General features: G+C 39.1%; 1 protein-coding gene across 1 annotated transcript in view; it reads left to right on the forward strand.

The window, feature by feature from the left end:
- Positions 1-14,634, forward strand: part of LOC128211590 (uncharacterized) — a 16,441-nt gene extending 1,807 nt beyond the window's left edge. The window contains exons 2-12 of the mRNA XM_052916562.1: positions 3,372-3,510; positions 4,505-4,661; positions 5,204-5,403; positions 8,009-8,542; positions 8,948-9,027; positions 9,334-9,422; positions 9,752-9,870; positions 10,166-10,333; positions 11,243-11,379; positions 11,708-11,814; positions 13,352-14,634. Of these exons, the coding sequence (XP_052772522.1) occupies positions 3,372-3,510; positions 4,505-4,661; positions 5,204-5,403; positions 8,009-8,542; positions 8,948-9,027; positions 9,334-9,422; positions 9,752-9,870; positions 10,166-10,333; positions 11,243-11,379; positions 11,708-11,814; positions 13,352-13,432 (1,811 nt within the window). The 3' untranslated portion in view covers positions 13,433-14,634. The remainder of the gene's footprint in view (positions 1-3,371; positions 3,511-4,504; positions 4,662-5,203; positions 5,404-8,008; positions 8,543-8,947; positions 9,028-9,333; positions 9,423-9,751; positions 9,871-10,165; positions 10,334-11,242; positions 11,380-11,707; positions 11,815-13,351) is intronic.
- The last annotated feature ends 3,228 nt before the right edge of the window (positions 14,635-17,862 follow it).

The following is a 17,862-nucleotide window of genomic DNA, read 5'->3' on the forward strand; positions in this document are numbered from 1 at the left end:
CACTCGGAAATAAAACAGCAACTAACTTAGTGAAGTAATTGTTTATTCTGGTGTCAACCCTTACTATTAGAGCAAGTCTGCTGGGCTTATGAGGCACCTTTATTGATCAACATCTGAAATCCCGATTACTATTCAATATAAAATCAGTTAATGATTAAATGGAAATTTGGCGATTCTTTTCGTCAGTGGCTTTCTACATGATTAAATGTGATTTTTACTGGTGGTCCCATTGGCAGATGCATGAACGTCAACACTAAGACGCAGTCAAGGGTATTTTTTCGTTGATATAAACAAATGTACTGACAACATTCTAGAATGTCTTTTTAGGTTATGGCACATGACGAAATCTAGGACTTAAGTCAAAGTCATTTGTACGAATACACTATCTATATTCTAAGACCAAAATTAGTTTATTATCCTGTATGATCGAGATTCATGCTACGTTGTCTGTCAAAGATTGATTTGAAGATGATAAGACGACTTTTTAATGCTAAATAAAATTCTAACACAACGATCTTTTTCTTATGTGTTCCCAGATTTTATCATTTTAGTTCTTTTTTTCTTAGTCGAGTTGATACTCCCTATTAATCAAGAAAGAAAATTTATATATAGTTATAAAGGGTATTTATTTTTATAATTTTCAAGCGATTAATTTCATACGTATCAACATTGGAATCTTTAATTTGGAAATTATCATAGGTACCTCTGAGATGTCAATAATATTTTTGTTTTATAATTTAAAGACTTTCTTTGTGCATTTGACGACAACGGCAATGATGCATTGCTTATCAACGAATTATCAGAACATATGTTATTTACAGAAAAAGTCGTGCTGACATATTATCCTGCTGATTTATATCTGTATCTGCGCATCGTGTGCAAATGAAGTGACGTTGAAAGCTGAGTGCCAGAATAGGCTGGCGATATTTGTCCTCTTTCGTTGCGGAGTATCATTCGGAGCTCCTCGGCCATTTTTCTCGAAAACGATCTCGGATGTTTATGGAGGATTTACAATGTTCGAAATCGGGTCTTTTTAAGTTCGCCGCTGGACGATCGAGTAGTAATTTAATTTAGCAGTTAAACTGAATGACTTAACTCTTAGGACCCTTAATTATGTTTGCAATAATACACTTCACTGGGAATAAATTTAAACTTAGATCAACACATACTAGCTAAAACATTACGTTTAATTAATGATATAGGTGTAATTTATTTTTTTACGAACTACTTCTACTGATGTACCGGCATACCTCCGAGGTTGTTTTCGAGACAAATGGCCAAGGAGTTCCGAATGGCGGATTATCTGCCAATGGCATGGCTAAAAGCACGCACTGAACAGGATCTGCACCTCACAGCAATCATAAAACATTACCCACATAGTGTACAGTTCATTCGATGGAAAATCTCAACCGGCGCTAACAAATGAGAATGAAGTTTTTTCTTTACTTTCACACATTCTTTTGAGCACGTATGCTATTTTAGAACTCACTTGGAGCAAGTCCAAGATATTGTAAGATAAGGCCATAACGATTTGATTCTATGTTTAGTGTTATTAGAGGTTAGTCCAATATTGTTTTTTGAACGGATTTTTCAAGATTACTATAATTAGAATCCATAAAACATAATCTGATTGTTGGATAATACTGCGGTCATTGACCATAAGAAACGAGAAAGAACCATTGACAAATATATTTGTTTCAATCATCATAAACAATCTGATTGTTTGGACTATTTGTTTTTGTTCATTTTGGTTGGTCGTCCTTAGGAAACGAAAAGGAAACATTAAAGCCCTTTTTTTTCAAAACAAATTAACGGCAAGGAAAATTGCAGTAACGAATGTAAAACTGATACCAGCAAGTTCATTTTGCCGTTTTAAAGACTAAAAGTGGCAGACCCCACCCCACCCCATACCCCCACCACCCCCACCCCCTAGCTAAACAAACGCTTGTTGACTGTCACAATATTTTTGAGATAGGGAATGAGTGCTTTTGTTTTTGTTCTCGATAATTTGTTTGCTGTTTGCCTGGAAGATGGGTTTCAAAACAAGAACCTGAGGAACACAGAACGAATTGTGTATGGCCAAATGGTAGCTCTATCTGCATTGCTGTTGCAATGTTCACCGAATTACTCTTATCTCCTTCCCACAGGCATGTTATAGAGGTGTAGAACTTTTTCTAAAGAATGTATGCAGGGAAATCTTGACATAACATTTATGTTATATTAATGTCTTAACCGAATTGCGTCAAATACCAGACAGTTCCACAAATCGACCAAAAGTACATTTGAAAGTGAAATTTAAATCGGCATAAGTGACAGACAAAGTAAATAAATGGGAAAATATTACGCCATGAAAATCATTTTGGATTTATCTTGCAAACTTTATTTGCTATTTTACAAGGGACCGTCAAAACATTACGTTATATTGTAAATATCCTGCAATCACCATTAAGTACACGAACTCAATTTGTTATAAGCTCACACTATATACCCTCTGTACACCATCCTGTGAAATATTGTCTTAAACCGTAAATGGAGTCTGCCTTTGGTATATGTTAAAGTCACTGACATATCTTTAATTTTTAATAGTATATCTGCGCCCAGAAACCAAGTGTTTGAGTCATAGGAAAACAGAGGGAAGAGTTTCTAAAACCTATTTTTAGTGACAATAATTGTAGTTTCACCACAATATCATTTGTAACACCATCCCTTATTGTTATAAGCTGGATAACTGCCATATCATGAGAAAAAGTACTCTTTCTAAGCTCGAATTCTTAGTATGAATAATAAATATACTTCATTTAGATAACTTTGCCTCATAAACTATCCTTTTACTACCTCTTTCTACCATCTCCTTCTTCCATATCCCTCTACCATATCCTTCTATACCGTATCTTTCTACCATCTCCTGCTACCTTATCCTTCTACCAATACTTCTACCATCTTCTTCCATATCCTTCTACCATATCCTTCAATACTGTATCTTTCTACCATCTCCTTCTATACCGTATATTTCTACCATCCCCGTTTACAATCTCCTTCTACCACCTCATTCTAAACCATTTCCTTCTACCATCTCCTATTACCATCTCCTTCTACCATATCATTCTACCGTTTCCGTCTACGATATCCTTCTCAGCAATAACTTTACAGTCAAAAGTTGTTTAAGATATCAATAGCTATATTTTTATACACATCTACATTTTTGAAACAACTATGGTCACGTTTTTAAGTACTTTTAATACTTTGATATCAACTTTGATATCATATGCAATTACCATTCACTTTTGCTTCTAAAACACAAGAACCATCATTGTTTTTATGAAGAGCAGATATTCTATCAATACAAATACGTTAAAAATCCGTTATTTCAGAAAACAACGCGGAGCTATGCGCGCTCCTAGAAGACAAGGAAATAGCTGCACGTGCAGTGGCGTTTGTCGTCAACAGCACGAGGAAAGGGATCGTCCCACTGTGTGCAGATGTGGCCAATCTTATGAGGTCAAAACAAAGGTATATCCTCAACAAATATTATATTATTTCATCTAAGTATAACATCGGTAATAACTGATACACTCGTAAAGGTTTATAGCTGCTAGGTTTACACCGGACGTTTCAATGCAGTAATTAAAATTGAATACTAGTATAACATCACGAAAGTTACATATAATCCCCGTCTATGTTGTCCAATCCGAAATAATATTCACTATCATTCTTCCAAAGTGTGATAAAGTTGAAGATAACATCAGGGAACAAGCTAGCAATACAAAGAACACTATAATGACCAATGCACTATTAGGCTAAAACTTACCATAAATTCGTTCAACTGAACAGGTGTGAAGAGAACGATCTTCCATGAATTAACTATGAATTATCCCATTTAAGACTGCCATAAACCTCGTTAGGCCTAATAGAAATATTTTCTAAAAGTCTTTAAATGGTATATAGTTGTTTTCATGGTAGATCGTGGTTAGGAGTGACATACATTATGTAGATCTGAAGAAAATGCATATTCATAGGGAAATGGGCGTCATGTATATTCTCTGCAAATGTTCCTTCAGTGGATATAATTATGAAACAACATGGATCTATTGTACAGAAGACAATTTATGTGTGACAACGGACGGAAATACTTATCCCCATACATTAGTTTTATATTTACCTGTTAAGATCCTTTTATTTTCCATAGTTTAAATACCGGATATCGAGGTTCGGGGTTGGAAAAAATACCATTGTTCATGATAATCATGCTAATTGAAAGCTAGACATTACTTTAGGATGAACGTTGACATGTGACAACTGTGTAAATCTCGCAAATTTTGTAAAGATGCAGGTACATTAGTAGTTATACGTTTACATTTCTTCCGAATAATACTAGATTGATACGTATCTAATTGTATATCCGCATTCCAAAGATTCAAGTATAGAAAAAAATAAAGGTTTGTTCGTATCTTCTTGGGACATCAACTGGTATGTTTATGTTATGTATAACCACAACATATTTCAGTCTAGAGTTGAAGTTGGCGTCCGTGCGGCGAGAGAACGACGCTTTCCGGTCATCCCTGAGTGGCGGGTCCCTCCCCAGCCACTCCATGTCGCCGACGCCACCATCTCTCAGCTCCTATACCGAACATTGTATCAAATCCCTCCAGGACCATAACCTTGTAAGTATATTGAATACCAGGGCTGTTTGTATGGCATTATCTCTCTTTATCTAGCCATTCAATGTCGCTCATAATGGAACATTGTTCTTAACACTTAAGGTCATATCCTAGTGGTTATCTGTCTGTGTGTTATATGCACCCGTTACATATTCTCCTTTGGCTGTCTCTCTGTCAATATGTTCGCATCTCTGTATGTCTGTCCGTCTGTCTGTCCGTCTGTCTGTCCGTCCGTTTATTCGCCGGCTATCCGTTTGTCGTTCTGCCTGTGTCGGTCCGTCCGCAAGTTAGTCTATTTGTCGGTCTGCCGGTCTATCCTTTCGTCCCTCACTCCTCCCGTTTGTCTTTCACGCTTAACGAACACCTATTTTCCGTCAGTTTATACTGTCGTTCAGGAAGGGTCTGTATAGTGTTATTCCTGCCACATGCATTATTAGAAAAGAATCTTAAGAAGTTAATTTAAGTAAATGTGTATTAAATCTGAGTGTTCAAAAGCTTACTTAAATGCCAGGCATGGTCCTCATTAATGTTCTCTTATCATTTAGGGTCCTTTCCGGTCCAGTTCCCGATGTAGCAACAGTTCCAGTACCTACAGCTACTCTCCCAAGCTGGAACTAGGTCGCCCTGGGGGTGGGGCGTTCGGCTTTCCTCCCCGGGCTGACAGAGCGAGGGTAGGATCTCTAAGACCACAGCCGGTCCCACAGTCACCAGCTAGCAGCACCGATAGCCGCAAACATTCGCCAAGGTGAAGGACATTTTTTTCTATTTCATTTTTTCCCACTGAAACAACATAACATTTCGTGCAAGAAATCATGATGACATTAATAACTGTATAAGGAGTTTACGTGAGGATAATTCTATTTTTAAAGATGACATTACATTTATAATAAGTCGTACGTTGATTCCATCTGTTCTTAAACCTTCAGAGGGCAGGTAACTTAAAAAATTGTTTTTAAAATAATTATCATATATATATATTAATATGAGAGTGGATGGACACCCTTTTCATTAAAAGAAACTCAGAGAGAAATCCATTGTCAGTCACACATCTTTTATTTGTTGTATAATAATTTAAACCAATTCATAAATGATTCACCTATATTAAATTGCTTTTAATGTTTGACGTTTTCTTTTATACCAATTAACGTCCGGGGGACATGTTTTGTTTATCATGTCTGCAAGGCGTCTATGTAGCTGTCAAGAATTATGTCTCCCCCTCTCTGGGGGAGACATATTGTTTTTGCCCTGTCCGTCAGTCCGGTAGTCCGTCAGTCCGTCCGTACGTCACACAGGTTGGTCGTGAGGTGTAGAGGATCCCTATTGTTTTTGGGGTCACTAGGTCAAAGGTCAAGGTCGCGGCGACCCCCAATATAAAAAACATTTCTGCTCAAAATCTTGAGAACGGTTTGACCTAGGTTCACCAAACTTGGTAGGGAGGTTGGTCATGAGGTGTAGAAGATCCCTATTGTTTTTGGGGTCACTAGGTCAAAGGTCAAGGTCGCGGCGACCCCCAATGTAAAAAACATTTCCGCTCAATATCTTGAGAATGGTTTGACCTAGGTTCACCAAACTTGGTAGGGAGGTTGATCATGAGGTTTAGAAAACTCCTATATTTTGGGGGGTCACAAGGTCAAAGGTCAACGTCGCTGTGACCTCTAATGTAAAAAAATATTTCCGTGCAATATCAGGAGAATGCTTTGATCTAGGTTCACCAAACTTTGAAGTGAGGTTGGTCATGATGTCTAGATGATCCCAATTGTTTTGGGGGTAACAAGGTCAATAGTCAAGGTCGTGGTGACCTTCCATGTAAAAATCATTTGCGTGTAATATCTTTATGTCTCCCCCATTCATGGGGAGACATATTGTTTTTGCCCTGTCCGTCAGTCAGTCCATCAGTCTGTCAGTCAGTCAGTCAGTACGTCACACTTCGTTTCCGCCCAATTACTATAGAACTCTTAGACCCAGGAACTTCATACTTGGTATGCTAGTTGATCATGACTAGTAGATGACCCCTATTGAATTTGGGGTCACTAGGTCAAAGATCAGGGTCAACGTGACCTTGAGGTGAAGAAACGGTTTCCACTCAATAACTAAAGATCCTTTGGGTCCAGGAACTTCATACTTGGTATGCTAGTTGTTCATGACTATTAGATGACTCCTATTGATTTTGAGATCAAAAGGTCAAAGGTCAAGGTTACCTTCAGGTAAAAAATGTTATGTTGGCAGTGACCTTAAGCTTAAAAATGGTTTCTGCTCAATAACTAAAGAAAGCTTGTACCCAGGAACTTCATAGTTGTTCATGACTAGTAGATGACTCCTATTGATTTTGAGATCAGTAGGTCAATGGTCAAGGTCACCGTGACCTTGAGGTGAAGAAACTGTTTCCGCTCAATAACTAGAGAACGCTTGCAACCAGGAATTTCATACTTGGTATGCTAGTTGGTCATGACTAGAAGATGACCCATATTGATTTTGAGATCACTAGGTCAAAGGTCAAGGTTGCCATGACCTTGAAGTGAAGAAAAAGTTTCCACTCAATAACTAAAGATCCTTTGGTTTCAGGAACTTCATACTTGGTAAGCTAGTTGTTCATGACTAGAAGATGACCCCTATTGATTTTCAGATCAAAAGGTCAAAGGTCAAGGTTACCTTCAGGTAAAAAATGATACGTTGGCGGTGACCTTAAGCTTAAAAATGGTTTCTGCTCAATAACTTAAGAACGCTTGTACCCAGGAACTTCATTCTTGGTACGCTAGTCGGTCATGACTAGTAGATGACCCCTATTGATTTTGAGATCAGTAGGTCAAAGGTCAAGGTTGCCATGACCTTGAGTTGAAGAAATGGTTACCGCTCAGTAACTAAAGAACACTTGCACCCAAGAACTTAATACTTGGTATGCAAGTTGGTTATGTAGATGATCCCTATTGATGTTGTGATCAGTAGGTAAAAGGTCATGGTCACGATGACTGTGAGCTGAAAAATGGTTTCCGATCAATAATTGAATAACGCTTGCGCCCAGGAACTTCATACAATGCAAACTTCGTTTACATTTTCCATGATTAATCAACAACACTTTCTTCTCTTCACTATTTAATATAATCGAATAAACCAAACTTCACTGTTGGTTTGTCTCCAGTCCAAAGTTACAAATTTCATGTCCATCATTTATTTTTTCTCAGCTACGACCACACAATAGGGGAGACAAGCGCTTTTTCAAAAAAGCAATCTCTAGTTTAAACTGCATTTACACCTGAAAGTATGAGTCGAATTTATAAAAAACAACAGGTTTGTGACTACATTAATATTCAAAAATCTGTTTCGTGACTGAAATGTTTGAAAACATTTTCCAGACCGCTCCGTTCGTCCTTGTCAGCGTTTAGAGATTCCAGGATAATGCCACATGTACACAGCGGAACCAGCCCATTGGTCGATGGAGCATCACGAGGTCAAGGAGGTGTTACCTTATTGGTTGACTCAAAACCACGTGACGACACGGATGACTTGGCGGTTGATATTGATATGACTATGGACATTGTGAAAGATTTCTCCAACGAGATATTTAACAATATTGAACAACTTAACAAAAGACGCAGTCTGATTGAAACAAGTAAAACAGACGATGTGCAAAAGCTTGGCTCTAACGCAAGTTTGCATATAGAGGACGAAACTAGCAATGTACAAATTAAAGTGAATGATGAAAATCACACCACCACTCAAGGTATTAAGATTCATAAAGAAGACGAGGGGAAGTGTAAACTGTCCTCCGTCAGTGAGGAAAAGGGCCAGTCAGAGGAGTGTCAGTCAGAAAAGTCTCTGTTAGAACGACGACGGGTGTCATTACCCGAAATTACAGCCATACCAAACATACGCGCCATACGAATCAGGTACTAGTAAACAAACCTATTTTCATTATTCGATAGCGCCAGGAACTAACATACAGATAATCATGAAATAGAGAGGGCAAAACCAAATCGTGGAAAGCGACATTTTATGTGAAAGTAAAATGCCGAGAATGTAAACCATGATGCAGTATGTATCTCAACATACCTGGTGTATTTTCATAAAATTATTGAGGTGTAAGCTTGAATGTATGCTTATTTGTTAGGAGGAAAACGCTTTCATTGAAGTTCTCGGATCATTTCTTTTGTATTTTGTATTTATTTTAATAAGATTAAACTTTTCTTAAAACGGCATGTTACGTAATGTCATCGCAAATTCCTTTTAATGTATTTTGAAATAGAAAAAAAAGCAATTTCATCTATGCACATGGCATTTTATTGCAATTGCAGACCAAAACAATCCAAGGAAGTCCAATGTAGTTTGGACAGGACGAAAGGTGACCCGTCGATGGAGGAACAATTCATGAAATGTACGAAAGGTTACGCCAACTTTCAGGGTGTAGTTTTGTTTACAATGTGATTTTTCCCGGGGTAATGTCTGATTTACCTATACATTTAAATAATACAAAATACAATTAGCGAATCGGATAAATTTATTCGATTAACAAAGCTACCATCAGACCACTACAATAAGGCATATTCAGAAAATTTTAACATCATTATCGCCTTACATTTAATAGATTGAATCCGTTGGAAGCTCCCAATTTAAAACCATCTCACACATATTGTCATTATAATATTTTTCTACATGAATTGTTTACCTTTGTTATCACCAGCGGTTCGCCTGAACGACCGCCTGGAGGAGGAACTGACGGAAGCAAGACGAGAAATAGAGAAACTACATGCCAAAATAGACACGTTACAGGTTGGTTTAAATTTCCTACAACCGGAAAGTCATTTTTAAACTTGATCTCATTTTGTAGTGTACCTCTTTGGTATTATGAATAAACCTTATCTGATATTGCATATAATAATCGCGTTTTGATGACTAAATTGCCGCATTTTTAAGCGTTAAGCCTTGATACATGTCCCTTTCAACATGAACTTTGTTACATTCAGGCTACTTTGATTGTCTCTAAGAGTAGAATTAATCAAACACATCACATACAAAGGCCGTGTAGTGGGATGGCATTACTAAGAGTAAACTTAAATTGTACCGCATAACACAAATAATACTTATATTCGATTCGTCAGAGCGGTGCAATACCCAAATACGGCGGACAGACGGACAGAGACCGGGTAGCAGATGATAATGGCTACTACACCGGAAGTAATAGGACATCAAGGACTGGGTCGGAACATGAACGCATCAGGTAAGAAGACAGTATCCTATATATTGATAACAACATAACCCAGAAAAGCAAAGCACACCTTTAAAACAATTATTTAGCCTTACTTTGTAAATACTGAACCCTTTTGACAAAAACCGGATGGCAAAGCCAACAAGAAAATAACACTTAAGTTTATATCTGGGTGCAATAAATTCTAAACTGAACTGGAAGAACCAGATCATTTCTAAAATTTTCCTTTGCAACAATTTTCGATTAGAATACAAGCATGCATCAGAAATCTTCAGTGTACATTTATAGATTACATTACTTTTTCAAGCACATTACCAAAGACGTCCCCTGTACGGCAGACGTTAACGTCAGTGACGTACGCGGGCCCGCTGCCCCACTGCCGCTGCTCGGAGTGTCAAGAGGCCCTTGGGAGTGACGATGATCTATCGCACTATTCAGATATCTACTTTGAGGAACCGTACAAATATGCTGTAAAGTAAGAGCTATGAGGAGTAAAAGTTGTTGATGTTTTTTTTTAATTAGAAACATAAGAAAACTTTAATCAGTTCGAATTAGCGGTGTCATGAAATGCTATATTTATATGTATAGTTTTGCTCAGGACTTTGTCAATCTTATTTATTCCTACTAATTGCGGTTTTCAATCCCTATACACCAGAGCACGATATAAGGGGGAATTATATACATCAAGGGGAGTAATGTCAGGTTCACTTTATTCTTCAAAACTACGATTTAATACAAAAGGGAATGGTATTAAATCGTAGTTTTGAAGAATAAAGTGCATTGAGTGAGTCGGTAAGCCTAGTTAAAACGTGTATTGTTTTCACGAGATATTTTAATACAGACATAAGTTTCATCGTCATAGTAAACAAGCTTTCATTCGGTGCACAAGATCGTTTCTTAAAATAAATTGTTGAAACATATAGAAAACAGTGTTTATACTCAACAAATCGAGAACGTTTTTCACCCCAAACAATGAACCAGGAAACCTGCACGCACCTGACATTTCTGCCCTTGTACATGTGTATTTGCATTCAAAATATCCCTTTAACTGGACTGTCAGTGTACATTTATATTTATGTAACGGTCCGCTGTAAGCGGATACATGTGCGTTCATAATAATAATCCGTATAAAAACGGAAGTACGTTCGTAGTACGTATGTTAACTTGGTAATATGCAAATTAGCAAAGCCCGGGATCTGTAAGAATAGAGAAGTTAGTTTATATAAAGACCAGTGACTCTTCAGTGTCGAGCATGCTTTTTCCTGAAAGGATCTGTTTGTGTTTGTTTCATTACGCAAGAAAGCTCGGCTATCTGGTGTTACATTGGTCTCGCACGTTACATTTATAAAGCAGTTAATGCATTATAACCATTGACATTTTACAGCAGCAAACTGCAGGTCCAGATTGACGACCACGTGACCACCAAGACAGGTCACTCTGGCCGAATTCGCTACATAGGTCACCTGGACTCCTGTGACCAATCACATCGGTTGTTTGTAGGACTTGAACTCGACTCTCCAGGTGGCGGTTTTTAAGTTTCATTCTCTATAGCGAAAATTATTAAAATGTCAAGATTCCTTTTGTATATATCCTAAAAAAAACTTAAGTGCATTAAAGAGTATTTGTATTGCTTACAGAGAAAACGTTTTGCAATATACGCTCGTACAGGCGAAATCATTAATTCTGTATTCAAGGACAGACTTGACGGTAAATAAAATATCTGCAAACACACATGCTAATTGTGGACATGTAATTCATCTGCATTACACATAGCTGTGTGCACAATATTTGTATTTGTATCAAGTAAAAATACTCTGAAATGTTTATGCGTATTTTATTTTGTAAATAGCTGGTGACACGGATGGTTGTCATGACGCTAAACAGTATTTCCGGTGTAAGCACAACTACGGCGTATTCAACCCGCTCTCTGACGTTACCGCCAAAACAAATAGGAAAGTGAGTAATATCGTTTAAATCGGTTATTTCCAATCTTTTACGCAGTGTTTTCCTTTCTTCAAAAGCTCAGTTCTTGAATATTCCTTGCGTGTAGATTGCTTCTCACTTGCCTAGGTAGTTATCTCCCTTGGCACAGGTATTGTTGTGTAGGCGGATGTGACGAGCTGAAAGCTGCTGTTTTCATTGTTCATCTTTCGTTATTATGAACTATTTTTATAATCCGATTTGTTTAACATAATGATACAATCATTTAGGGTTGATTACTGGTAATGTGTCATTACCTAACTTCATAAAATAAATAACGATTGCAAAGGTGAATTAAGTTTGTGAGTATGGTTTTTATGTGGAGGGACGACACATTTCTAAAACTGTTTTGCTTGTCTCTGCTTCATTGCATTGGGAAATATTACAAATATTTCCTGCTCGTATTCTTATGTTATATTATTAACTACATTTCTAACCAATGAAGTCGCCTGTCAGCCTGCAATGAGTACCACTCTTAATCGTAAAGATTTACTTAAAAGACATGATGTCATTATTTGGTTCCACGCCTGCTGAATACAATTTACCAACCATATTAGGTAAAACATCTGAATGAGTAAGAACGGCTCACTCGATTCGCTCGTTCCACCCATCTTTATCATTATGATTTTACTTAATAATTATGTTCTATTTCTAGACAGTTTTTTACTATCCATAGTGTGATAAATCACGAGTCAGTTACATCCATTGACCAATGTAGATTCTATAGCAGCCCATTCAGTATTTGTTCATTAATATCAATACGTTACATCCATTGACCAATGTAGATTCTATAGCAGCCCATTCAGTATTTGTTCATTAATATCAATACGTTACATCCATTGACCAATGTAGATTCTATGGCAGCCCATTCAGTATTTGTTCATTAATATCAATACGTTACATCCATTGACCAATGTAGATTCTATAGCAGCCCATTCAGTATTTGTTCATTAATATCAATACGTTACATCCATTGACCAATGTAGATTCTATAGCAGCCCATTCAGTATTTGTTCATTAATATCAATACGTTACATCCATTGACCAATGTAGATTCTATATCCGCCCATTCAGTATTTGTTCATTAATATCAATACGTTACATCCATTGACCAATGTAGATTCTATATCCGCCCATTCAGTATTTGTTCATTAATATCAATACGTTACATCCATTGACCAATGTAGATTCTATATCCGCCCATTCAGTATTTGTTCATTAATATCAATACGTTAAATCCATTGACCAATGTAGATTCTATATCCGCCCATTCAGTATTTGTTCATTAATATCAATACGTTACATCCATTGACCAATGTAGATTCTATAGCAGCCCATTCAGTATTTGTTCATTAATATCAATACGTTACATCCATTGACCAATGTAGATTCTATAGCAGCCCATTCAGTATTTGTTCATTAATATCAATACGTTACATCCATTGACCAATGTAGATTCTATGGCAGCCCATTCAGTATTTGTTCATTAATATCAATACGTTTTTTTCAACAGATACAGAAAACGTCTAAGGATGAAAACGGAAAAGGGAAGCGAGGCCTGAGAAAAGCTGCCAAGGACGATAAATCAAAATGATTTTGAAAAACTTACCTTATTGCATTTTATTTAGTGCTTGAATTAGGTGTGTCTTTATTCTATTCGTTTGATTTTTATGCATTTGTTTTAACTTTAAACTACATGACCAATCGTTCAAAGGCTACATTGGATGGCGAATAACCCCAACAATTGCTTTGTATTAGAATACGAAATGGCTGCTGTTATCTTAAAAGAACTTTCACCAGTATCCAAGACTTGATCCAAAGTGGTATATTTAGCATATTTGTAGCCGCATCTTTTGAATAAATACATTTCTTTCTTCTGTGCAATGTAGGTCTGGAATAAGTGTATTGTAAATCTGTTTACAGCGCTATATACATATACAGTTTGTAATGGGCGCAAAACTTTTCACGCTGAAGGCGCAGATTTGCATAATGAATCATTATCAACTTCAGTTTATACAAAAAAAAAGCGAAGGTGCACTTTTGAAACCATCCCATTTACTGAAATGTCGTCGGCCAATGACATTACATGAACTTGTCACGTGTGTTTGAATGAATAATTGGGAGAATGTGTAAAATGCTCTTTCGTTGGTTTACTCTTTTAAACAACTCTCTTTTCAAATCAGCCGAAGCAAATTATATTATCTTGATGTGCATCTTTTCTTGAATATTTATGGACCTGTTTGGCATGGCTGTGCTCATATAGTCTGATAAAATAATTAAATGTTATCAATCGCCTACGCCAGAAATATCCGGGTGCTCTGAATCATAGTTGTCTATTCTTATATGCATGGAAATTACAATATACCACTTATAGAGCAACCAAGCCATTTCAGTGATACTGTCTCTGAGCAGATTGACCATACATCGCGTGATACCGTCTAATATGTCGAAATGTTGAACACTTTGTGTCGTGTTCTAACCCTTTAATTATTCGTTTTACTCTAAGCAATCTGAACGGAGGCCCACCGGCTATAAATGCGATTAATTTTTCATTAGAACGAAATAGACTGTGAGTTATCTGGCGTGATCTTGAATAGTAGAAATAGTTTGTAAATGTCATTAAGTTCATTTCCATTCGTTCTAAAGCGTTTTCTTTTTAAATCGAAACTTTATGCTTGCTTTGAAAGATTAGGCAATGCGTCTAGATATCTTTAAGTGTATGTCTATTATTGTTTTCAAAATATGAAAAGTTACAACTTCACTTGATTTAGATTTAAATAAAATACATTTATTATATGTTTTCGTTGATTTATATAGATTGATTGATATTAGATTTATTCGTGAAATAACAGTGATTCAGTTTTGAATGGCAAATGATAATAAACATTTAAGTGATACATGTGCCAGAAATAAGAACAGGCATGTTTCGTTATAAAGAAACTGTAGATGTTTATACGAGTTGGTTAAGAGTTGGTTAAAAAAGTAGTACATGTAAAAACTATGTTGTTTAATTACAATAACTACTGAATTAGGAAAGTGGACAGAAGCAATTATTTAACCTTTTCTCACACAAATTGCTAGTTTTCTGAGGATATTTATGTCAACGCTTTGAACGGATTTTGAAAATAGGAGTATTTTATCTTCTTATAAAATAGGGAATGTATTTATTTCTATCATCATTACATTTTGTACATTCGAAAATGTAATGATAATTTACTGTTTGGAACAGTGGATAAATCAATTTGATATTCATCACTTGCGGTTCTGCTAATCAAATCAAAGACCAGCACGCACAGGGCTGGGACACAATATCAAGGACCAGCACGCACGGGACTGGGACACAATATCAAAGACCAGCACGCACAGGGCTGGGACACAATATCAAAGACCAGCACGCACGGGACTGGGACAAAATATCAAAGACCAGCACGCACGGGGCTTGGACACAATATCAAAGACCAGCACGCACAGGGCTTGGACACAATATCAAAGACCAGCACGCACAGGGCTTGGACACAATATCAAAGACCAGCACGCACAGGGCTTGGGCACAATATCAAAGACCAGCACGCACAGGGCTTTGGCACAATATCAAAGACCAGCACGCACAGGGCTTGGGCACAATATCAAATACCAGCGCGCACAGGGCTTGGGCACAATATTAAACACCAGCGCGCACAGGGCTTGGGCACAATATCAAAGACCAGCACGCACAGGACTGGGACACAATATAAAAGACCAGCACGCACGGGACTGGGACACAATATCAAAGACCAGCACGCACGGGGCTTGGACACAATATCAAAGACCAGCACGCACAGGGCTGGGACACAATATCAAAGACCAGCACGCACGGGGTTGGGACACAATATCAAAGACCACCGCGCACAGGGCTTGGGCACAATATCAAAGATCAGCACGCACAGGGCTTGGACACAATATCAAAGACCAGCACGCACAGGGCTGGGACACAATATCAAAGACCAGCACGCACAGGGCTGGGACACAATATCAAAGACCAGCGCGCACAGGGCTGGGACACAATATCAAAGACCAGCACGCACAGGGCTTGGGCACAATATCAAAGACCAGCACGCACAGGGCTTGGGCACAATATCAAAGACCAGCAAGCACAGGGCTTGGGCACAATATCAAACACCAGCAAGCACAGGGCTTGGGCACAATATTAAACACCAGCGCGCACAGGGCTTGGGCACAATATTAAACACCAGCGCGCACAGGGCTTGGGCACAATATCAAAGACCAGCACGCACAGGACTGGGACACAATATAAAAGACCAGCACGCACGGGACTGGGACACAATATCAAAGACCAGCACGCACGGGGCTTGGACACAATATCAAAGACCAGCACGCACAGGGCTGGGACACAATATCAAAGACCAGCACGCACGGGGCTGGGACACAATATCAAAGACCACCGCGCACAGGGCTGGGACACAATATCAAAGACCACCGCGCACAGGGCTGGGACACAATATCAAAGACCAGCACGCACAGGGCTTGGGCACAATATCAAAGATCAGCACGCACAGGGCTTGGACACAATATCAAAGACCAGCACGCACAGGGCTGGGACACAATATCAAAGACCAGCACGCACAGGGCTGGGACACAATATCAAAGACCACCGCGCACAGGGCTGGGACACAATATCAAAGACCAGCACGCACAGGGCTTGGGCACAATATCAAAGATCAGCACGCACAGGGCTTGGGCACAATATCAAAGACCAGCACGCACAGGACTGGGACACAATATAAAAGACCAGCACGCACGGGACTGGGACACAATATCAAAGACCAGCACGCACGGGGCTTGGACACAATATCAAAGACCAGCACGCACAGGGCTGGGACACAATATCAAAGACCAGCACGCACGGGACTGGGATACAATATAAATGACCAGCACGCACGGGACTGGGACACAATATCAAAGACCAGCACGCACGGGGCTTGGACACAATATCAAAGACCAGCACGCACAGGGCTTGGGCACAATATCAAAGACCAGCACGCACAGGACTGGGACACAATATAAAAGACCAGCACGCACGGGACTGGGACACAATATCAAAGACCAGCACGCACGGGGCTTGGACACAATATCAAAGACCAGCACGCACAGGGCTGGGACACAATATCAAAGACCAGCACGCACGGGACTGGGACACAATATCAAAGACCAGCACGCACGTGACTGGGACACAATATCAAAGACCAGCACGCACAGGGCTTGGACACAATATCAAACACCAGCACGCACAGGGCTTGGACACAATATCAAAGACCAGCACGCACAGGGCTTGGGCACAATATCAAAGACCAGCGTGCACAGGGCTTGGGCACAATATTAAACACCAGCGCGCACAGGGCTGGGACACAATATCAAAGACCAGCACACACAGGGCTTGGGCACAATATCAAAGATCAGCACGCACAGGGCTTGGGCACAATATCAAAGACCAGCACGCACAGGACTGGGACACAATATAAAAGACCAGCACGCACGGGGCTTGGACACAATATCAAAGACCAGCACGCACAGGGCTGGGACACAATATCAAAGACCAGCACGCACGGGACTGGGACACAATATCAAAGACCAGCACGCACGGGACTGGGACACAATATCAAAGACCAGCACGCACAGGGCTTGGACACAATATCAAACACCAGCACGCACAGGGCTTGGACACAATATCAAAGACCAGCGCGCACAGGGCTTGGACACAATATCAAAGACCAGCACGCACGGGGCTGGGACACAATATCAAAGACCACCGCGCACAGGGCTGGGACACAATATCAAAGACCACCGCGCACAGGGCTGGGACACAATATCAAAGACCAGCACGCACAGGGCTTGGGCACAATATCAAAGATCAGCACGCACAGGGCTTGGACACAATATCAAAGACCAGCACGCACAGGGCTGGGACACAATATCAAAGACCAGCACGCACAGGGCTGGGACACAATATCAAAGACCACCGCGCAC

This window comes from Mya arenaria, chromosome 12 (assembly GCF_026914265.1).
Source record: "Mya arenaria isolate MELC-2E11 chromosome 12, ASM2691426v1".
Classification (NCBI taxonomy): domain Eukaryota; kingdom Metazoa; phylum Mollusca; class Bivalvia; order Myida; family Myidae; genus Mya; species Mya arenaria.